Source organism: Battus philenor, unplaced genomic scaffold (assembly GCF_028537555.1).
Source record: "Battus philenor isolate CCGP_79_NKW_IND1 unplaced genomic scaffold, ilBatPhil1.0.hap1 SCAF_5, whole genome shotgun sequence".
In the NCBI taxonomy this organism is placed as follows: domain Eukaryota; kingdom Metazoa; phylum Arthropoda; class Insecta; order Lepidoptera; family Papilionidae; genus Battus; species Battus philenor.
In genome coordinates this window covers 11,698,875-11,723,104 of record NW_027181715.1, presented here as the reverse complement: position 1 = coordinate 11,723,104, position 24,230 = coordinate 11,698,875, and the positions used below count along the sequence as shown (strand labels likewise).

Below are 24,230 nucleotides of genomic sequence, written 5' to 3'. Positions count from 1 at the left end.
ATAGGTGCATGTTATTTTAAAAATTCATAATGCATGGAAAATGCTCAATGTCCTTTGTTAAAAATTTAAAAACAATTACGGTGTCGGTGGCGAAAAGTTGGAAGGTTGATTGTTAACATTGTTTATGGCAGAAATAACGTCAAAGGATAGCGTCAAATTGTCAAGTAGTGTCAAACAAATATGGCAGATATTGCGATGGAGACGACCGCTGATGAAAACGATGATAATTGGCTGTATGGAGAATCAAATACCGATCAAGCCGATAATCAGAACGCACAAATTAGCGACAAAGTACAGCGCTCATCTGAATTAGCCAGCTCAGCGGCGGTACGTATTTTATTTAATAAAAACTATAACCTAATAAAAATGTTTGGCTTTCACTTTAATTTTCGATCATTTGTATTTAATGATCTCATTGTTTGTTTTAAAATTATATTGTTTAATGGCAATACGGTACGAACGGATTAAGAAATATTCTCATTAATTATTTAATACTTCGTATTAACAAACGTTCTTTTAACTCAAAATATCAACAAATTATACGTGGAATACAGTTAAAATAATAATAGTATATAACTTAAATATACGATTACACTTGAGATTAGTAAAATAGTTTAGACATGAATGTTAATTGGATACTTCCTTGATGTTCCTATAGCCAATGTTAAAGGTTGTATTACAAAGTCGTATTGTTTTATCTAAAAGGGTTAACTTAAGTTACGTCTATTTTGCCACTATTTATAATTGTTTTAGATTCAATAAAAGAACTCAATTTATTATATAAGTGCAAGAAGAAATTACTATTGACCTCACTCTCTTCGTTATTAAATCAAACTCACTACACACTCAATAACAGAATAACACCGGATAGTAACATGCAACTTTCAACATTTGTTAAATAGTGTATTTAATGCTTATGCTTGAAAAAGTTGAGAAGAAAAAGTGGTTATATTTCCACTACTACTTTTTCTAAATTTACCTATATTAATAATCACCTGCAAAAGTACCCTCACATTACTACTTATTTTTAATTATTGTAACAATAATTTTTAATTATTATAACAATAAACTTTTAATTATTATAACAATAATATATTCAGTCAAATATTATATTCAGTCATTTTCAGTAACTTTAAGAATACTTTAAGAATGCCAGAAGAGCTTGATTTGCTAGAAACAATAATTAGAATGAGTTCCCTTTTATAGTATCCTCCAACTTTGGCTTCCAAGCATGCTCTGTTTTTCTTTATATAAAATCACTTTCACAATATTTTTAAAATATATTGTGCTCTATAGTAATATATTCATTATTATATTTTTTAGGATAATGAAGAAAAGGAACAAGAAGAAAATGAAGGAAACAATGATGACTCTCAATTTAATGATGAACACTTTGCAGAAGTGGACAGGGATGATCAGGAGCGAGGCAATGGCGATGCAGATAGTCAGGACAATGGAGATTCTGATTCAGATGACAGCGATGATGTCAAAGTGACTATTGGAGAAATAAAGTCAGGACAACAATATGCTAGTTTAAATATTAAAGTAAGGATTGGTTTCAATAGCCCTTAAATTTACCTGTTTTGTATTGATTTGTGGAGTAAATAAGATTTTGAAAATACATGCATTACCTGTCCATATTTTTCCTTTCAGCGTGGTGTAGGTCTAGTAGCACCAGGAGTCACTGAGAAATCACGCACTGGAACAACTACAGGTGGTAAAGTGAATTTAGAAGACCTGGATGGCCCTGGGAGTATTAATGGAGTGCCGGCTTTAGAATTTAACATTGATACTATTGAGGATAAGCCTTGGAATAAGCCTGGAGCTGATATATCTGGTGAGTTTTTTTTACTAAACACTTACACATTTCGAGTAATTTGGGTACTATTATATATATATTTATATATATATGTATATATATATGTATATATATATATATATATATGTATATATATGTTGCATTAGGGGAAATAAAATGTTTCTTCTGGGCTTGCTATTTAATAAAAAAACAAAGTTCAATAGTATAATTTCTATGTAAATTGGGGTAATATTTTTGAATTATTGTTTTTAAATAATCAAATAATGCCTTAATTGATCATTGTTTTCTTATAATAGCTATATTGCCCACCACTGATGAGGATGTTAGGTTAAATAATTTTGAAGCCGAGTAGTGAACAATAGTCTTCTCCACCAAGTCAAGGTATCAAGCCTCAACTTGTGATGGCTGATAATTTATGAGTGAAGTGTAAAGTGTGTACTTTCATACTTTTGTACTACCCAAGGACAGAGTATTTCACACAAGCCACAACTGACCCCACTCTCTTTCGTGAGGGCTTTTCAAACGAGGAGGTCTTATGTTCTGATACCCCCAGTTTTTCCAAAGTCATAAGTAATCCAGTGTTGTCATCATCTGGATGCAGATCCAGTGTCATTCGACTACATTAACAAGGGCACCTGTCCACTTTGTAGATGGATGCTGCACTTGCTTGTCTTTGTGGTTACCACTTTTGGACCTTAAAGCCCCATTGGCCTGCATGCTATGTGGTCTGTCTATGGCTGCTTGCCAAATCACAGGTTTATGTCCCGAGCAGAGCTCTCTCCATGGCCCATTGAGCGACTGTTAACTTGCCAACGAGGCCCACAGAGAGAGACCATGTTTCAGTCACCAATTTTAAGACATATTGGATGTAAGCTTTTGTGTTTAGGCACCAAGGTATATTATAAAGAAATTGCATAAGAAATTTTAGTTTGGAGTCTGTCCCTCTTACTAATTTATTATATTAAAAATAATATATTGAAAACATATATTAAATTTTACTAATAATTAATGATGATATTTAGACTACTTCAACTACGGGTTCAACGAGGTGACGTGGAGTGCGTACTGCGAGCGACAGAGGCGACTGCGTGTGAGCGAAGCGGGCGTCGCGCTACACGCACCGCCGCCGCAGCGCACGCCCTCGCAGGACCTCCGTCGTAATGCAGGTACACACTCTTATAGTCGATTACTACTTGACACATGCTAGACCTTATGAATAATATCTCACAAACATATATTAATGTTTTTAATACTAACTGAGTTGACAACTTTAACGGTGTAGTTTTTCGGTTCCGATATTGCTCTTATCTAAAGACATTGCTCATTTATGGTAAGCATATTTAACATTAACATCATTCAATGAAAATATAACTAATGAATAGATCCATTATTGTCACTGGTTGCCAATACAGATCAGCTTTCCTGGACTGACTTAGCTTGTGAGACCATGGCCGGATAAACTTCATACATTTAATAGTAAGCGCCGTTCGCTTGATAAAGGGACTGGCAACCAGGCAACCGCCAAATTTTAACGGTCGCCAATGTAAAGATAATATTGTTTCATATGAAATTCTGACATACAGTATTTAAAAAGATCCCAAATGTCAATGTCATTATGCTTTTCCTGTTACTTAAGAGTAACAGGAATAGCATAATTTAATTTTCCAATGCACTTGCTATGCTATATCATGTTGCATCATGGAAATCTTGGTTATAAATAACTTTTGTATTATTTTTTTACACAGTTCTATAGATTGTATAAAACTGATTTTAAGTTTTATATACCATTTTTTTATTTTCCTTAAATTTAAATATGTATAAAAAGGCGCGAAATATTGTTATGCCCAGGATAACCATGGACTAGCCCTGTATGTGAATAATGCATAAAGCGAAGGAACCACCCTTTATTTTTTACCCAGACTACCCACAAAATTGTAAGATAGTTTAACACCAATCACCATTAAACGCTAGTTTAAGTCTTACTTCTAAAATAATCTAGGTAATGATAAACTTGAATGTTACTCTGAGCTCATTACTTCTAATTTTATTGCAAACATGTGCTTGTCCTTTTCCCTCATTCCATTTGATATTTTTACTTTAACCCTTTTAGTGCCAAACATTTTAAAATTACATTTTTATTGATAATTTATATGAACAACAAATAATTTATATGAACAACAAATGAAATGATAATTTATATGAATAATTGAAATTGAACAAGATTTATTTACAAACGTGTTTCCCTAAGCAAAAACTGTGGAGTCCTTTATTACACATGAAGCAAATCAAAATGTATCTCTTCTCTTCACTTGTATCCGATAATTAAAAATCCAAAAAAATGTTTATACAAAAATATGTGATCGAAGATAGAATGCAATATTATGAATAAAAATAAGTGTAAGCGCGCCAAAAGTGAATTGTCAAAAGGGGAGCACTATGACGAAGCTAGCATTTTTCACAACTATCCATAGGAGCGCGACGGTGCTCCCTTGGCATTAAAATGGTTAAAGTTAGTTTATGATTTTTTAAAAAATTTTTATTAACTGTCACTTCCGATGCCTGAAATATAAACCTACTAAGTGGTTTCTTGCATTATGTACTATCAAATAACTCCTCTTTGTAATGTTAAATGGAACAAAAAAATAGTAATTGATCTATTGCAGTAGAATACAGTAAATATAAATGAATCTCATTTCACAAGTGTTACTTTATTTATTGATTTGTTGTTTCTTTTGCCCAATTTGCTTTTTTTAGTTTTGTTGCTTCCCATGTGCACAAATAATGTGTGGGTTAACGGTCGAGGAACAATTGTGCAGTACAGTTAATATTACACACTCAATAATTACGATTCATATATTACAATTGTTGCACTAATACTTAACACTTGAAAATTCATATGTTAGTTTTACAACATTCTCTCAAGTGTGTCAGAAGAGCAATGTCCTACTAGCTCGATTGTCTTAAATACTGTTTGTCATTAGTTCCTTGATCAATTACTAGAAGAGTTGCCATATTTTTTCTCAAAGTACCAGTAGATTTCGTATTTTGGTAATACGAGTGAAAATAAATTTAAATTTTTTTTGTTAATTGCAGGTCCAATAAGAAACGATGAGAATATGCCGCAAGCGATGCCAAACAATTATCAAGCCAGAGAGAATACTATACAGGTATATTAACTTCTTATATTGTTTAATTTAGCTAAATTGATTTTTTTTGGTTCGATTTAAAGAGTATCGCAGTCCTATCTGTTGGATCTTGACTTGAATGGACTTATTAACACGTTCCCTGCCGGTCCGTTTTTTGAAGACTTTTCGTTCAGGCCGCGTAGGGCGTATGCGCCACACGCTTTACACTTTGTTTCTGGCGAATGCCTTACAATAAATAAAATGCCGCAAAAATCATAATTATCAAGGAAAGGTTGTATAGTTTAATATGCATAACACAATAAACGAATAAATTTATTTTTCTAGGAATTAGTTTAACAAATACCTGGCTGAACATTACTAAGCAAGTTGCATCGTTACATATAAGTTTTTTATCATGCCTACATCAGTTCAAAATATAATATTTTAATAAAATTAAAGTTTGTATGCAATTACAAAGGGATGTTACGACGAACGTTGTTAAAGCATGGCATACATAAGTGTGGTTTATTCACACAACTATCGCAGAATGTTACAACTTTCACAGTACAGTTCCTTGCCGATTTGGAACCAAATTTTTTAACATTTTCGTAACAAATTTTACACCGCCTTCTTATCGAATTAAAGTGGCTTTCTTTTTTTTTAATTCGTGTCGAGTGCGAGTGGCACGTCACAATCATCACTAGAAACACTGTTGCTGTGTGAGGCCATATCTGCTTATAAGGAGTAATTATTGTAAAATTTGGAAAAGGTCTGAAAAAGTAAAAGCCGGGAAAAATTGCAACCTTTTGTTAATGCAAAATATCCGAACTTATAACACTTAAATAATATGTAGCATTTCCTTCGTTTAACACACTGAACTATAAATCAATCTCAGCTTCAATAAAGCACTACGTATTGTATCAACGACACGCGAATAAATGACTAATCGCAGTGCGAAAAATTCAGAAAACAAGTCACGGCGAAACAAAATTGTCCGCCACGCCGATTAAATGAAGGCATCAGCAGTAGTAAAGTAATGTTTTAGTAAGTAGTATTTTTAAAAAATTATTCATTTTACAATGATAATACCAAATGGCTTGAACGGAAAGTTCAGCGTGGGGCGCATACGCCCCACGCGGCAGGGAACGTGTTAAAGAATTAAGGATATTGTTAAAGTGGCTACAAAAAATTGTCAGTTTATTATTAGCGCTCCTCAGATCAAGATGCATTCAGTAACTCTTTATAACTGGAAGGATGCCATTACAGGGATGCTCAATCTGATTCTAGTTAGTATCAAATTAGGCGTATCTGGCACTTTTCCCATGACATACACAAATGGTCACTGTTAATGATCCTATGTGTATAGTAATACAAATTAATGTAATTTATTTGCATTTTATTATTAATTTTTTTCCTGTTTATAAGCATATCAATTTAGCCTAATTAAAATATATTTTATATTTATCTCAAAGCCTAGATCTTTATATACTGTTATTTATATTTGATTGAAGTTAAGCATTACTCACCTTTAAGTAAATTAAAAATGTAGCAACCTAGTAAAGTAAAGTAATAATCCTCTATATTGTTTTCATTAATGTTTATTAGAAATATCAGTCGTGTTGTCACTCTCCCACGTCGACCGAATGGCGCTGCTTATTGTGGATGTATTTTCATATAGTCATTTGGTAATTTTAAGGTCATAAAACAAATACTCTGGTCAATTTTTGTCTTTAAGAAGTCTTGTTTAAAAATTTTCTTTTTTAAATTATTATTCAACTAACCCCCTCGTGGAATTTTGTAAAAATGGTTCTCAACTTACATGGCGAGAAGGTTACTCCTACTAAATTTTAAGTATATAACCGCTATGGTTAGTTTATTAGTTCTACACTTTATAGTTAAGGATGCGAGCAACGCAACACCAGTCGTGGCAATCGTTAGAGGAGGCCGACGACTGCAGTGTCTATCTACTTTTTCAACCTCATTCCGATAATGATAAAGTCTTATAGTTCCAGATATCGTGATGAGGGAGGGATCCCCTCTCTTATATGTATATAAATAAATAATTAAATAACTTTTTTTAACAGGTGATGACGGCTGAACGTCGCGAGTACGGACGCGGGGGGCATTTGCGAGACTCCCAGCCACCGGACTTTTTCGGTGTGCCGCCGCCGGAACATTACTATCCACCGCCACATCAGCACGCCGCTTACGACGAGCCCTGGGGTATATATTTATTTAAACTTTATTATAATGCTTTTCATATATTCCATTTTCAGTTTACACTGAACGCATTGACAGACGACCTTGATTAAGGCTGAATGCATGCTGCTTCCAACTGGTGCGATCGGGAATGTATGAGTTAGGTGACTGAAGAAAGCATGTATTGTGCAACCAAGTAGACGGGGAAATATTATTTTAAACTGCATTGTGCTGACAACGTCACTGTCATGGAAACAAATTATCATAAATTCAACTATTTTTTTGAGCCGTTACTAAGAAATCTCCAAGATTCAATTAAAATTTACAATATAGTAACAAATAATATTTTTTGCCAACAAAACTATAGATTCTCATATTAATTTAATTAATAAGTTAATTATGAGAATGTAAATCAAATATTTGTTAAATCGGAATTTTTCACTATCAATTCCTTTCAAAAAATGTAAATATTACATACTATCTCTACTATGCAATTAATTTCTTTAATTCAGTTGAAAAAATTCACAAGTCAACATTTTCAAACATAACCTTCTTTCTTTATAAAAAAAACAGATAGGTTGGTGTGAAAAAATCAAATTTATAATTAAATTATTTAAAACTTTAAACATAACTTACACATTGCATCTGTAGTACTCGAGCTCTGAGGTTACTGAAGATCAGTTGACTGAAAACCAAGAAAAAAAGAAAAAAACCTGCCTGAGATTGTTGTGTACTCTTTTCAGATCAGGAACGCGTTTGGTACCCTCGTAGATGGCATTATATGGGATCTCAATATGATTCTAATTTCTATCATACTGAGCTCTCTTATCATCACTCGAGACACGCACGTGATCACTATAAATCAGAGTTCCCCAAACTTTTTTGTGTCGTAGACCCATTTCCATGTTTTTCCGTGTTGGGTAGACCCCACTACTTACCTGATATTGATTTCCTGTAACCCCCAAATTCGCTGACGTAGACCCCTTGCAGGTTGTCATAGACCCTTAGGGGTCGATATAGACCACTTTGGGAATCACTGCTATAAATGATCCTTAGTAGATACTGTTATGAATTAATTAATAAAGGATATGCCGCTTTCTTCACGTTATATCGCATCAATTATTCGCCAAGTCCAACGACGTCATGCAATGTTTGTCACGTTCACTCCACAAATACTCTCTGTAAGCCACAGGCAACCCCCGAAAATCGTCGCGATGACTGGTCTTGAGTGACTCGACCGCGATCTTGAAAATGATTCGACCTCGAAATTAACACAACACTCTCTATTGCTCTCTGGGTGACATTAGGCCCCGTAAAAAGCTACGTCACAAATCAATAACTCATCACCGGCAACACGCAATGGGCAAAAATCTTCGTTTTCAGACGTTATTCTAGCCGAAAAGATACTTCGAAGCTTCCCGAAAATTACCTATCCGAGTTGAATTCGACTATTTGCGTTATGTTTATTGAAAATTGTAGCATTGTGATATTGCCTTGGCAGTGTGCTTCGTCGAAGTGATATTGCTGAACGGTGATCGATATGAAAAACTAAACACATCACAGGGCTGATAGTCAAACGACCTAGTGTTGTATACTGACGTCGTCTGTGAGCAATCCTCGTAGCGAAAGAGTTAAGTAATTATAAGTAATAAAAATATTATGATATGCAGCAGGGCATGCGGAGCCGAGCGGCTGGGCGCCGAGCGATATCAAGGAGCTGACGCCCGGGCCCATGGCTATGGGACCACCGCCTGGCGCGCCGCCCCTAGGACACCCACCCGCCGCTTTCCCGCCACCATATCGTCCCCACTCGCACCCGCACGTTCCTTACGAGCGCGAAAGAGAGAGGGAGAGAGAACGAGAGCGCGTGCGCGACGACCGCGAGCGTCGCGACCGCGAGAGACGGGACGAGGTGAGTTCAAAGGTAATTCGGTTTTATTCTTTCATTCTCTCTATTTATAATGTTGTTGTAGTTTGTAGTTATGTATGATCGTTAATTACATTAAACATAGAAACTTAGAGTTAACTTGATCTAGAATATCAATCTGCTCTCTCTCTCTAGAGTATTATTTATGAAGATCAATTAAGATCAGCTTAGTTAGATATTGTTCCAAAGATATCGTAATGAGTTAGGTCATAGGCGGAAATACCTTATATATCTTACACAGGATAATTGATCATAGGTAAAGCTTTGAAAGCGCGAGTGTATAACTTATTTGTCAGCAAAACCTTTTTTTACGAATGAGGAATAGGTATAATATTTCCAATTACAAAATGATCACTCTGAAATGTGATTTTAACTGCAACTTACCCGCGCGGTTCTATAAAGATTACACCAACCTCGCTTTGCGTTCCTTCAATTTCATTTTTTTTTCGAAGTTGCGTTGCTGCTTAATTAGTACTAGTTTTTACTGCGTCCTTAGATTTTCGAGGTTGCGTTGTTTTGGGTTCGAGTCTTTAATTTTTTAAAAAAGTTTTCTTTTTCTTTTTTTTATGGAGATTTAAAAAGAAACGATCTTTAAAGCGAAAGAAGCTTTAAAGTATGGCAGGCGGTTACTACGAACACCAATTTTATAAGGAAATTTGTTTTACATTGAATAAAAAAGCTGATCAGCAAACATCGGAGTTTTTTTTTGAGAAAGAAAGCCGACTAACGACAACAGGCACGACTCAACAGACAGTGATTGACTTTAATTTTGTTCTTCATTAATTAATTGAAAAATTTATTTTGTTCTAATTGAATATTAGATCTATGTTCTTTCTTTGTTCTTTTCTACTTTTTTTCATAACTCTAGAACCTATCTTCGATTTTTAAATGTTTTGCTATAGAAAATCTTAATTAGATTTGCGTCATTTTTTTTTTGGAACAATCCCAAAGTGAGGTATTGTTGTATTGTGATAATTTTTGTACAAATTGAGCACTGACTGCCCATTTTAGTGTTGAATTCAAACGACATTAAGCTAAATCGTGTCCATACTTAAGATAATACTATGTTTTCATACGAAGTTATTGCGCAAATAATCAACTACATTTAAATTAATAATATTTACACATTCAATTTATACATGGGGTTATTGAAAAGATCCAAATCAAATAAATACATTTTAGATGATTCACGAAATTTAAATTAATTGTTTATACATGTATATGTACGTATTGATCACTTAAAAATAATAAGTTAAATAAGTTACATTTTTTTTTCGAATGCGACAGGCAAACGTCTGGCAGTACAAACGCCGCAGGGGCAGATAGTAAACAATAATTAATTTTTATACGTAGTAATCCGAATGTCGGAAACGCTTTTTCTTAGGATATTATCATTGTGTTAATTATTATTATTGAAATCGTTGATTTATGAACAGTGTGTACCAGACAATAAACAGAAAATGAACAGTATATTTACCCCTTTAAAGCTTTTACACCTGTAACGAATGAACCTATATATAGATAGAATTCCATCTAGAAGTGTTGTGGCTAATAATGCATAATGTAAGTGTTAGTTCAAAAAATACATTCGTCAATTCTTTCTAGCAAGCACGCGTCGTTTCAATGTAGGTTTTGGGTATCGCGCAACGGTCGACACTTATAAATTGTGAAAGATTTGTTATTAGACCCACAGGGTCGCCTGTTCGCTGTCCTCTTCCTATATTAAAAAAAATATGTACCGCGCCTTAGATATGCGCGCAGCGTGACGGGGAATGTATTAGCCACTTTCGTTATTCCTCTGGCCCCATCTCGCCCCGTTTTCCTAAGACGCGATACACCGTTATAGGTAGCACTATCATCAAGCATTTCTCGAGTTTGACTTAGGGGCACATTGGATAATTCAATTATATTTATCTAAATATAGTTATGTTTATATCATAATGCAGAAGTAAGATGGTAGAAATCGAGCATAAAGTAAATAATTCATTAGCAACTTCATGATATTGATCCTGGTAAGTGCATATTTTAAACACGTACAAACATTAAACATCACGAGGAATGTATTAGATCAGTGGTAACATTACGTGTATATGTTAGCAGTTGTACATTATCTTCTCTTGTATTTATGCCGCTTTATCAATCCTTTTAAAATGTTTTTAAATGAGGTCCCCCTTTTAAATAAATTTCAAATTAATTAATCATTTAGAATGTATGAATTCGAAAGAATTGATGAATGACTTTTAAATGTACTTGTAAATATAATGCAATAGTTTATTATCGAATAAAAATACATAGCGCATAGCGCAGATGTGATAGTCGCTGGCTCTAAAGAGGATGCCACAGAACGGCAAGCGCAGAGTAGGAGGTTCATCTACAAGGTGAACGTATGAATGACCTTTTTGAGGTCGTTGACAGGCACAGGATGCAGGCCGCTTCCAACCGGGAAATCTATAGTAGAGGAATATGCTCAGCAGTCCAACGTGCGATGAATTAATGTATCAAAATATTCGTTAATACGTCAAAATTATTAATTTTACAGCAGTGACGTTTTGACAGATATTTGAACACACACATAGGTTTATGAAAGCTACTTTATTTTTATGATTAAACTTAAATATATTTTTTGTTTGTTTATTATTATTTTTAAATAGATACCGAGTGTTATCATTAAAGGATCGACGTTCTCTAATAGACGCCACTACACTTAAAATATTCGTGGTGGCCATGTTAACTGTTCGGAACTGCTTTCCGAAGCAAGCTTTCGAATTCCTGCAGCAGGCGTTCTAGATCTCTCTTCTTTTTATCAGCGGCTAAGACAAATATCGGTAAACGTGCACCCTTATTTTAAGTGATATTGAGATATTCTTGTGCTCTCTCGTATCTTTTAAAAGAAATTTAGTTCGAAATTATTGAACACACAATACATTTTAAACCTAATTGGAACGTGACGGCTTGCTGTGACTCGTAATTATTGCGGTGTGATCTGCAGAATGCGCTGGATCTTTGTTACTGTTTATCTTCAATAAAGTAAAGTAAAGCTTTTTAAATATAGACACTGCTACACTTTTCTATTTAAAATTTTAAATAAAAAGTCATAAAACTTTTATTAATAATAAAAATACATTTCAAAATTATATAAATATTACTAATGGTGAACACCTTGAGATATGTTTGCGTTCTTGATTTCTATGGCCTGATGAAATATTCAAAACAAAGATTCGCATCTGTATAATCAAATCGCTTGCTGTCGTAATGTGCTGTTAATATAAAACGGGTTCGATTAAAATGTGAAGTATGTTTATGTATTCACTGTGCAAAAACTGCGTAACAAAATTTTGTTTAAATGTTTATTAACGTTTTATTATTATAGGAGGAGAGAGAAAGGGAGAGAGAACGTGAACGGTCCAGGTCTATAAAACCAGAAAGAACTCGTGAGAAGTGAGTATTGCATTATTTATATTGTATTTCAGTAGTTATTTATATCGCCTTTATATTAGGGGAACCGGAATGTATGTCGCTTTTTTAAGTTAAATTCACATGACTACATTTTTAACAAGTTTTTATTTATCTAGTATACAATTTTTCAATGTCGGAGCGGTGAAAATATATCAACAGAAACGACATTACTTTCCAGTCGCCCCTAATAATTTGCCATAAGAATAACTGAAGTATATAATTGCTTTTAAAATTTACCGAATGAATTAAATCATCTGGTAAATTATAGAAAATGAAAAGATAGTCTCTTCATTAATATACAAAGGCTATCCGTTCATTACATAAATGGTATTATACAGTGTAGCTTTAATATAAAGGACGGGTGTAAGCAATAAATATCAACTAATTTTACTCTACAACCCACCCGAGATACACACTTGGGCTCACGAGTTGATATTTTGAATTCAGTGCATTATTTGTAGTCTCATAAGCTCACCTATATGGTCAACAGACGACTTTGTTATGGTCGTTGGTCTTATGACAAAATCTACCAGAGAGACTTATGTCCAGTAATGGACGTAATGCGAAATGATGTTGAAACTCGCTGTAAAATAGCGTCATGCAATAAGACCAATTTTGACTTTATATTAATGTTACCACTACGACATTCAGATGTATATTCATACATTTCAATGTCGTATATCCATACGATATATTAGGTTTTATATTGAATGCGATCGAATCGAATAGTGGATTATTTAATTCCAATAAGGCCAGTTGGAAATGGCCTGTACAAAACGTCTCCAGACGACTTTAACATCTGTCATACTGCGCTTGTGGAATTTATAGTATTATAAGAGTTATTGTATAAATCTACTGTATTTAATTTAACTTCAGTTTGCTCTAATACAAAATAGAATTTGTTATAATAATACATATTACCGAATATGTATTTTGGGTCTAATTTTTTATCTTGAAATCGAGATTTAAATGGTTATTATTAAGAGTGAGGCTGTCGAAATCTTTAATTTTTTAACAATTCCGATGTCATGCGCATCAGTCATCGCGTGATCAATTTTAGTAATGGTTAGAATGGTTCACCAACATTATCATAATAATATTTGGAAATCATTACATAAATTGTAAATGTAGATAGAAATATATGTATTACATTTCTATGTAGTTATGGTTTTTTATCAGACTTATTTTTTCCCATTTATGATATTTATTTTTCCTCCCTTCATTAATTCATCCGCCCAAACGGTTAACTGGTAGAAAATGCATTGGGCTTGGGCATTATATTCGCCGTTATTATGTATTGCATAAAAGTTTAAATAAATAATTCTATTATTATTATTCGTAGATCATACAGACGGGACCGGTCGCGGTCGAGATCGCGCCGCCACAAGTCACGCTCACGGTCGCCGCGGCAGCGTGAGCGCTCGCGCGACCGCTCCAGGGACCGCGACCGGGATCGCTCGCGGGACAGGGACCGCGAACGTACCAGCAAATCCAAGAATAAGGAACCTAAAGAGAAAGACGACGAGAAATGATCGCAGCTCGTTAATAATTTAGCTATTTTTATGGAGGGAGAGTAAGCGCATATGCTTATATACGCGCATGCCATATGCTTGTGGCTCAACATCAATATAATTAAATATAATTACATGTTAAAAACAGAGTTTCATTTCCTTCAATTGCAATTAAAACAATCCACATAACAGTGATAGAACTTGATATTGTTTTAATGATCAGAAAGCAATAGAACTTGCAGTGTAGGGATTTTTACAAATAAATTCTAATATTTTCATTTTCGGACAATCACTCCCATAGGAATATTAAGTCTGTTAATAATTTCACTGTAGGCAACAACTCTGAAGAATTAAGTAATTTGTAAATAAATATTGTCTTGAATCTGAACTGAATTGAAATGAACTTATCTGCATATTAACTCGGTGCAAATCATAAAATCTACAACTTACAATTTATCAGTGGCCTACATACATAATGAATAAGGATTGTATATGAGGATGTTTCAAACTTATGAGGCATTTTATCTTTGGTTTAACTCGAGTATCTGTAATACATATACAACAAATAATTGCGCAGGAGGTTCAAATAAAAGTCGGGTGTTTTGTAATATTATTACAGAAATGCTTTATTAATTAATGTCTAAATAGATGGATCATCATATAAATGTTATCTAGTACAACCTACAAGACCGGGCGGCCCGAGCAGCGATCAGTCACACCTCTCTGCTCTTGACGCCCAGTCTTATTCCATCACATACGGGTTTTACAAATCATTTTGTTAACATTTTTGTACAGCCATATACAATAATTTTATTTTCAATTACATCTAGACGTAAAAAATCTGAGGTGACGTAGGAAACTACGCTTCCTATAAAAATAATTACACGGGGAATGAGGAGCAGCTACGCTTGTGACGTGCAACCGGCAAGGCAGACCTCGGACTACGGCTATCAGTACAGGACTTTACAATCATCACTATAACCTAACCTAAAATAAGCATCGCCCCCTCTCCTCGGAGCTTCAACTAAATAACTTAAAATAGTTACATAAAAATATACAAAAATATCATTTTCACAAATTATAAACGACAAACTATACACACCGGCCGGCGCCAAACGGTATTCGATAAGAACTATGTACGATCTAAAAGCCGGATTAAAACTTAAACGAGAGCTCCACTTGAACGTTACGAAACAATAGCATATCAAATAATCACGACTATAGTGCCGATTGTCTAGAACTGCCTGCGGCATTTCTTCATCACTCGGAAGATTCAAGGTCCCCTAGCCCAGCTAATAGTTAATCTACAACGAGCTAAACTACGGAAACGCACGGGGCACAGGGTACGGCCTACCCGCAGCTTCCTTCGATTCATAAATTACACGAGAATGAGAGACGTTCAAATATTTATACATAGATTCATACGAACAACGAATAATACTAGAACACTTACGAGCTAGGAACGCAACGAACGCTGCCCGCGGTGACGCGACGGCCGAGCACCGGTCGGCGTCGACGCTGTACAACTATTGTTAGTTTACCGTATATAGTATTCGTATCGTATCGTATCGTACATTACGTTCTGTACATCAGTCTGCCGCTACGTGTATGTACAGGCGCCGCGGGCCGCGCGCCGCGCCCCGTCGCCCCGGCACCCCGTCGCCTACCGCTAAACTAAACCAAAACAACTCAAGTTTACGACACGACACGACACTCGGCTCGGCTCTGCTTTAAAATCTAGTCAGATTTGTGACGGCGGCGGGGCGGCAGGCTGCGGGCGGCGGCGAGACCGCGCGCTCTCTACTTACAAATGTACAATCGTTAATATTCACAAATTTATAATAGGCGGGGCCACCCGCGCCGTCGCATCAGCTAATTCCGCGGACGTTAATACTTTACACAGACTACAGGACCGGGTTGGGCGGCGGCGGCCCGATGGGGCCCAGCTCCGGCGCCTTCATGAAGAACTTCTCCAGTTTTGCAATGATGTGCTTGCCGTACGTGTACTTGCGCAGCGAGCCGATGTGCGGCCGGATCTTGTGCATCAGAACCTTGCGCTGCGTCGGCTCCGCCACGTCGATCATCTTTTGCACCACGTAGTTGGCATACTGGTCCTTCATCATGACGTGAAGTGCGTTGTCGTTGAAGCCGCACAGCTCATCGATGAGCAGCGCGCGCTCGTTGCGCGTAGCGTGCGTGACGCACTTCTCGACCACGTTGGAGGCGAACTTGTGCTGCGAGAGCTGCAGCACTTTGCCGCGTACGGCCGCCACCAGCCGCGACCGGTCCTCCGCGGCGCCGTGCTCCAGTACGTGCTGCACCACGTAGTTGCCGTACTGGTCCTGCACAAATGTTTTATATTTTACCTATTTTATTTAATTACCATGTTTCGTGCGTGTCACAATGTTGCAAATGAATAGTAATAAAAGTCTCTAAGAGAAAAATTGTAAATTTAACCTACTACTACATAAACTAACCTACCTACCGTAAATTAAAATAGGTTACACCCTAATTTATACCAAAATTTTTAATAACATGGGTATTAAAATTTCTGAGGTCAATGCTTCTGAACTAGTAATCACTGTATTACAGAAGCCAGAATATTCCTAATTTTAATTTAAATCAAGATGTAAGTACAAAAAAAAAATTAACTGGGTGTCGTAGAGCTACGACGTCGTTGCAGGAGATTTCATTAATTAATCTTTTAGTGAGCTGTGTCTTTTTTGCGTGAGGCGCAGCATCGGTCACCTGTATGAGCTGGTCGGTGTGCGCGTGCAGCTCGGCGAGTACGGGCGCTGTCTGATCGGGCGTGCAGTGCTCGAGGATGCGCTGGATCACGCGACAGCCGTAGGGGTGCGTGGACAACGCGTACACCTGCCCCGCGAATGCGTTGATGATGAACTGCAGCGCCGTAGGCTCCACGCATTCGATACACTTCTGTACCTGTACAACGCAAGTGCTCAACATTTTAATGCATTTCAATGTTTTTAATTGCAAATAAAGTAATTACTTACAAGCTTTCATTACTGATTAACAACTATTATCAATCTTTGAACAATACCTTTATTACAAATAATTAAATATCTATAAAATTTCTGGGCAGAGAATTTTGTGAGAAGTTGGGAACGTGAAGACGACCGAGTCGAGAATATCGCACCTGTAAATGAAGCAATAACTTACTACATGATTTCCGTTTTGATCCTTCACACACTTCAGCACATGACCATCTAATTCTCGTACAACTTCCTGCTGTTGCTCTGCTGGAATAGATTCCAGAGCTTTCTGTATAACGCGGCATCCATACATTTGCAACGCCAAGGCTAAAACGTGACCGCGGACCTGTAATGTTTACAAAAAATGTAATATTCCACTATTAAAAAAATTTTGTGTCGACTATAACTTGAGCATAATGCTCACGTAGCCGAAAGTAAGTCAGTGGGATTGTTAAACTATGTACAGTTTTGAACAATTAGCATGTAATGTATAATAAGACCTTCATTTATTACCTTTTGGGCTAATGTAGTTTTCTGTTCTGTTGTGCCGAACTCAAAGAACTTCTGTATAACATAATTTCCAAAAACGTCGGTCATCAGGCTGTACGCTGCGCCGATTATTTCATTGAATACCATTTGCTTCTCTTGGACTGTTGCTCTTTCTAACTTTTGCTGAATAAATCTGAATGGAAAATATGAAATTACTCAGAAGAATTCAAAAACAGAAGGTAGTGGAGGAGGGCGGTGACACTATTAATAAAAGGTTAAAAGGTAATACTACAGTGAAATTTGAAGTGATGGGACTTAAATTTCTTCAATAAGTATTATAGTAAATAAACAGCATCAAACACCACCGCGTACGGAACATTTAAACATTTCCACCGGCCTGGGATCCGACTGACCGTTTAGTTTTTATTCTACCTCGCTCTATATTTAAAATGAGCCACATACGCTGACGCAAAAGTATAATTCAGAGCGCGCTTTTACCGTAAGTTGACAATGGGCTCATTGTGAAACTGTTTCTGTTTTTTGTTTTTATGTATATTTATATAAAATCTTGCCATAGAACTCGCGACTATTTGCAATCAATAAAATTTGAATGTCGAGGTCAAATTATTATTCGTTTATACTAAAAGAAATTCTCTTACTTCTATCCATAACAAATATCCACATCACATTTTAAGTAATATTTGTGATTTTTGAAGTACCAATTCTAATAATTTGCATTTGCATTTTTTTGCACCCGTATATTGCGATTTAGTTCTTTAGCGTTGTCTACCAACTAAGCGCAGCATCGGGCTGCCAGTTAGTGTAAGAGCAAGTGCATTAATGGTTTATTCACAATGCGAATTTATTTCCTTTAGCCTAGCTAACGGACATCGCTCTTTGTGAAGTATCTGCTATATATTTGCCTATAATTATGAAAGTGGTCTAAGTCATGTATTTCTGGTTTCGAGATATTTAATGAATTGCATTTGAATAGATTAAAAAATATTTTTACATTATGCGACATTTAAATTTATAATTTATTTACTCATGATTAATGGAAATTTATTATAGATATAAAATTTTGTGTTAATTTCATAGGAAAATGTTGTTTTTAATGCTTGAATTGACTTAGACCATTTTCAAAATTAACTGAATGTCCTATAATTCCTATAATTGACTTAAAGTAATAAAGAATTGTGATTTTTATTTGAAACAACAACTTTAACGAAATAGTTCATAAACATTTATTAATCGTTTTTTAAAAGTAATCCATTTTTATCATAATATCGAGTGTTTAGGATTTTTAAAATGTTCCTGAAAAACTGGAGGGATGTATGGTAGTAAACACATAAGATCTTTATGTTTTTCTTCCGTTACTGGTCTAGTGGTGTTGTATAATGGGAGTAATTGAATATTTTCGTATATTTTTGGTCTTCCTCTTTTAAGTGAAAGATCCAAAACTTGGAATTCAGAATCATCTAAATGAAGTCTTATAAAACAATTTATAGGGTGCATTTTTCAAGAATCTCATCCATTGAATTTTTAGCCAAGAGACAGATTCGCCCGCGGTATTTTTTATTCTTCTTGTTATTGATTTTTCAAGTGATTTCGTTGAAATAAAATCCGGCTGCGACATTCGTTTGATCGAAAATTAATTTCTTTTTACAATTTTCGATCAATTCATAGTAATGTTCAGGTTTGTATATGTAATTTGCTTTTTTTTATTTTCATCTCTATCAAACCAAAATCACGGTCATTCGGTAGATAGGAATGACCCGATACCAAAAATTTATGGCCTATCGTTTCAATATTATTATTCGATGACTGGACAATTTTCAGCCATGTTAATGCTATTTTAAAATTGCGATTTTGGCCTGAACAGGCATCACTGTAGGCTATTACGTGTTTTTGCAAGGTTGAGATATCCCCCAAATGCGATAAAATACACGATGCTATTTCCTGTGCACCTCTTGAAGCTGTTGTTTCATCCCATACATACATTTTGACATTGTCATCATGGAAATTATAGAATAAGGCTAAGGAAACAGACAGTTTAGGATACGGAAGTGCTTTCTGCAAATCAAATGAGAATCTAACAAAGACAAAGAGGGCCACGCGAGTTTTTCAAATTATGTTTACATAACTTCTTTAAATTGTTGACTTAGACCACTTTCATAATTAACACTAAATGAATTCCGTATAACGTTGTAATTACAACTACTTTCTAAAGGTTCATCATCTTTGGCGATATCGTAAAAATTACATTGAATAAATTTAGTTTAAAATCATGTCATGTGAAATAAGTGATAAATTCATTTTTTTTAAATTCTGACTTAGAAAAACTTTCATAATTATGGGCACATATTAAATAATAAGATTATTCCTTATAAATGCGTAAAAACGCTCTAGACGTGAGAGTAATGTTTCTTGGTCGCACCTGGAACCGTGCTGGTCCTGGGAGAACTCCACGATGTGGTTGGCGAGGTCGCGGAGCTGCAGGTTGGGGAAACGGTTATTACGGAAATCCTCCAAGAGGCGTGAGCGGCCGGCGGGAGGCTTGTCGCCCACCAGTGCCCCTACGCCTACTGCGCCCACCGCGCTCACGCCGCCCACTCCCCCGACAGCGCCCACACCGCCAACTCCGCCGCCCACTAATTCTGTGGATAGAATTGTCTTTTTACTAAAATGATCGAAGTGCATACTATACTGTTCCACTGCAACCCCAATAATTAAGAGTACAGTGCACAAGCAGCTGAAGGACATGAAATGCTTTAATTATTGTACGAGTCCTATTGCCATCAGTATGTGAACGGAGCTAAAAATACAAGAAAGAAATACAAAAGTAATAAATGAATACATATGATGTGGCACCAGATCACGCCTGTGCAACGTTCCTATAACAGCATTCTATTGTAAATAAACTGTTTGGATATAACAAGAGCTAGCCGGTCACGTGAGTGCAAACGATGCAACAGCTCACTCCTAACAATGCGGTGCAACGTAAGATGTCAGTCACCAGTCCACTGTCAAAAAGTATTGCTTCGAGCTTAAATTTAGCAGCAGACATTACTGTCACGTACTGTAATTATTTCTATGTGTTTTTCTTTAGTTCTGAATTACAAACATCGGCAAGTTAACATGCATACATTGTTGAAAACGATTATAGAGGGAGCCCACTATTCTATTACTACGCATTGGCATGATTTTAAAAAGAATTATAAATACCCAATAAAACCATCCAATCAAGCTCAACGACAGCTATCTCCAAATGTAAGAACCGGCTTCATTCAAACAATTCGTACCGCGCCCCGCCCTCATATTTATTCACATATAAATAAGCAAGCATAATCTTGATAAATTTGATCCTCTCATTTCACGCTTTTGTTCTCTTGACTGCGCTCTCACTAAACACCATATATATAACTCCATTTATCGCGACCTAAACAATCTAAAATTATTATAATATTCATATGGATTATTTATGAACCGCAATGTTACCTTTATTTCTTCTTCGCTATGACAAATATTATTATTTTTTGTTATTTACATTAAAAAAATAACGCTTACTTAACAACTTACGAGAAAATTATTAAATCTAATCATCTGTCATAAAGCGCATGCAATAAAAATAAATACGAAATTTCCTTAATAAAGAAACTGGTTATATGTATATATATAACATGCTGCAAGGGTCATCATATTGAAAATCAGTGTTTCGTCTACTGGTTGAGAATCGCCGTCGCTGTCATTTAATTATGACCCATCGACATTTCACACTACCGCGTCCGACGCAACAAACCATACTTACCAATAGTAAGTGTTTATTTTAATCATATTCGGTTTTTAATGCAATGCAAAGTTTTATATTTTATTTATTTGATATGTGTAATTGTGTCATTTTAGGAAGCGTGTGGTAAATGTTTCTGTATATTGTACATAAAGCATTCAGCTTCCGGAACACTACGCGACGAAGTGGCGGAACAAGTTGCATTTTGTAGAATTATTACACCAACAAACATCGTACCAACCTGAGATGTTTCCGACCCCGCTGAGCTTGCTGAGCAGCGAGGACGATGAACCGAACATTCCATTGGTGGTGAGGCCCTGCGCTAAACTGCTGACGGTTCTGTAATACAAACAAAAGTATTCCTAAATCTAAAACAGACAAACTCATCGCTGTGCCGACCGCTTCGCATAGTCGCTGAAAACGTATTCAAATAATAATAGACTACCAATCATGCACTGAGCTGACGCTAGTGACAGATGCTGTACACAACTTTCGAAAATCTATGAAACACGATTTACAAAGCATATTTACATCTTACAAAGCTCAGTGCGCGTGACCATCACGATTAGTAGCGTTCTATAAACAGGAGGAATTGTCGCGCAAATTTGCATAACGACTATAACATACAAGGAATTACTAAGTGGCAGCAGTTAACTTCAGGGACGTTTTCTTGAAGTAACTATGTGTGACCAATTAGGGTGATAAGAATGTACAAAATAAAGGTTATCACATATATTTTATAAACCTTAAGTATTAGAACCGGTACACTGGTCCAACTAAGTATTAATACTTATACTTATAATACTATTACACTAAATAATAGTGAGTTGTAACTATGGTTATTATTCAGAAAAATTCGAGTAGTACAATATACAAGCACTAATTATTATATACAGTATTGTTTGTTATGGCATCAAAATTCTAATAAAATAAAATTAAAAAAGCTTGATTAATATTTCAAACCAATTTTATGTTAAATAAATTAATACAATTTTTTTATTGATTTAATTAAATATTTTAATTAATATAAAAAAAACGTATTTTTACTACTAAAACACAATTCTTATTAATATTTATGTATCTATAACATTTTGATCGAATGGTAGCCACAGATTCGTTATGTGCGAATTATGCTTCGGTTTAATCAAACTTTCGGTGTGTGTTTTCTGCATTAATTATGGTAGAATTTTTATAGTTTATGGGCGAAGTATTTGACCTCTAGTCTCGCCTGATGTTAAGCGATAACGAAGTCTATGATGGTACACATGCTTGCCTAGAAAAAACCTATACACTTGAAGACTTCCGCGTCGTAGTTGGCGGGAAACAATGGGGCCGGTAGGTTGTTGTTGCTTGGCTGTTTGACTCTTCGCACTATAAAAGTAGTAGTGAAACGCTTTATGCTGGTTAGTGGTGATTTCAACCGTGTACAGATGTCGTGAATCCGTGAGTCTTGCGGATCAGCTATGCATGCACGCAATTGACGCTATGAGTTATCTTGTTTTTGGACCGAACTCTCACTGCTGCCCAAATAGTACGTTGGTTCCGCGAGTTCGAGGCGGCAGGGCACGCCCAGCCGCAAACCCCTTTTAAGATAACGAAGCTCCCCTCGAGCGCTCCGGAGAAATACGGCGCGAGCCGCGACATACTACAATTTCAACGAATTGTGAAGCTGCCGAACTCTTAGATCGCTTAAACGAACGCTCCATTGACAGACTAAGCGGCCTACAAGAGAACCTCGGGTTGAGTTGTAACTGGACGGTAATACACATTAAGCATTCCATCACAAGTTCGAACCATGACTTGGCGAGTTGCTGCCTCATGACACTGGTGCCAAGTTAGAAAATCGCCTACCACTGGGAGTAGAAACGACGGAAGAAACTTGAGCAACGCCTCTAGGTAGTATTATTCCACCTAATAAAACGGCGTTCCCTCCTTGTGTCAGACGAGACTTTTATTACACGTACTAGCAGTATATTAACAGGATCGGGCGAGGTGTCGAGGGCGCGTGGGTACCTGTATTTAGCGGTCTCGGCGCCGGGAGCGGCCGAGACGGGTCTGAGGCCGACGGGGCCGAGCGCGAGCGGCGGCGACAGAGGCGAGGGCCCCCACTTGCGCGCGTACTCCTGCAACGCGGCCGCCGGCCCGCCGCCGCCGAACTCCAGTGAGTCACGTCGCGCCGCCACGCCGCCGCCTGCAACAATGCAACCCTGACCGCTGCCAACGTGCCGCACACAAGCACGCACGCACGCACGCACACGCCGAGACACACTCAACGTACATCTCTACGCGACGCTATTTACAAACACCACGTGCCGCACCAAATTTCTACAATATACAATATTTACATCTCGCTGTTCAACGGTGAAATATAATATTTTATAGTACATATAAATGATAAAAGTTAACAACAAGCATAATGATAAAAGTTTTAAGAAACGGCGGCAACGATTAATACTGTAATGGGAATATACGTGTAAAAGAATGTCTATACATATTTAAGAAATGTTGACGTAATATAATATACCGGTTATATAAAAATTTAAATTGACTTTTGTGTTTTTTACCCGTTGTTACGTTCACTATTTGACAGAAAACAAACCAAAGGTGTCAGTTGGTTTGCTCCACCAATAATAATATATGGCGTCATATACGTTCAGAGTGAAATAACAATTCTGACTCAAGAAAAAAATGTATTTTTCCTTGAACGTATCAATAAAATGCCCCTGCGTTTCCACATAGACTTAAAAGTACAACAATAATACAGCCACGATAAATGAACTTACTGGAGGCGGCTCTCATATATTTAAAACAGGATATCGGCATAGGTCAATCTACCGAATATTTTGCTTCACATTTGTGTTAACACGTTATTAGAATGAAATTATGAATATTATTTACAAATAGGTATTATATTTAAAAAGAGT

General features: G+C 36.1%; 2 protein-coding genes and 1 pseudogene across 6 annotated transcripts in view; 1 reads left to right on the top strand and 2 right to left on the bottom strand.

The window, feature by feature from the left end:
* Positions 1-144: 144 nt before the first annotated feature.
* Positions 145-14,182, top strand: Fip1 (Factor interacting with poly(A) polymerase 1). Of its 2 annotated transcripts, none has more exons than XM_068772460.1 (9): positions 145-327; positions 1,324-1,545; positions 1,654-1,837; positions 2,842-2,985; positions 4,913-4,986; positions 7,029-7,167; positions 8,814-9,055; positions 12,441-12,508; positions 13,869-14,182. In XM_068772460.1, exons 1-9 carry the CDS (start codon positions 181-183, stop codon positions 14,056-14,058), a joined length of 1,410 nt encoding a protein of 469 aa, XP_068628561.1. In that variant the 5' UTR covers positions 145-180; the 3' UTR covers positions 14,059-14,182. The 2 variants fall into 2 exon arrangements, with proteins under 2 accessions (XP_068628561.1, XP_068628560.1); XM_068772459.1 differs by having other exon boundaries at positions 146-327; positions 8,814-9,067.
* Positions 14,183-14,637: 455 nt separating this feature from the next.
* Positions 14,638-24,230, bottom strand: part of pum (pumilio) — a 71,873-nt gene continuing 62,280 nt past the window's right edge. For all 4 annotated transcript variants that reach the window (XM_068772941.1, XM_068772942.1, XM_068772944.1 and 1 more), the window contains 7 exons: positions 23,320-23,497; positions 21,548-21,645; positions 19,957-20,176; positions 17,544-17,712; positions 17,218-17,376; positions 16,786-16,980; positions 14,638-16,379 (listed from right to left, as the gene is read on the bottom strand). In XM_068772941.1, the coding sequence (XP_068629042.1) occupies positions 15,942-16,379; positions 16,786-16,980; positions 17,218-17,376; positions 17,544-17,712; positions 19,957-20,176; positions 21,548-21,645; positions 23,320-23,497 (1,457 nt within the window). In that variant the 3' untranslated portion in view covers positions 14,638-15,941. The remainder of the gene's footprint in view (positions 16,380-16,785; positions 16,981-17,217; positions 17,377-17,543; positions 17,713-19,956; positions 20,177-21,547; positions 21,646-23,319; positions 23,498-24,230) is intronic.
* Positions 18,994-19,638, bottom strand: LOC137929781 (uncharacterized; annotated as a pseudogene).

Bases quoted from the DNA above. Each gene is read 5' to 3' on its own strand.
- Fip1 (XM_068772459.1), top strand. From the start codon at position 181: ATGGCAGATATTGCGATGGAGACGACCGCTGATGAAAACGATGATAAT. The intron at 328-1,323 runs GTACGTATTTTA...TATATTTTTTAG, and splicing joins AATTAGCCAGCTCAGCGGCG to GATAATGAAGAAAAGGAACA. The intron at 9,068-12,440 runs GTAATTCGGTTT...TTATTATTATAG, and splicing joins GGGACGAGGTGAGTTCAAAG to GAGGAGAGAGAAAGGGAGAG.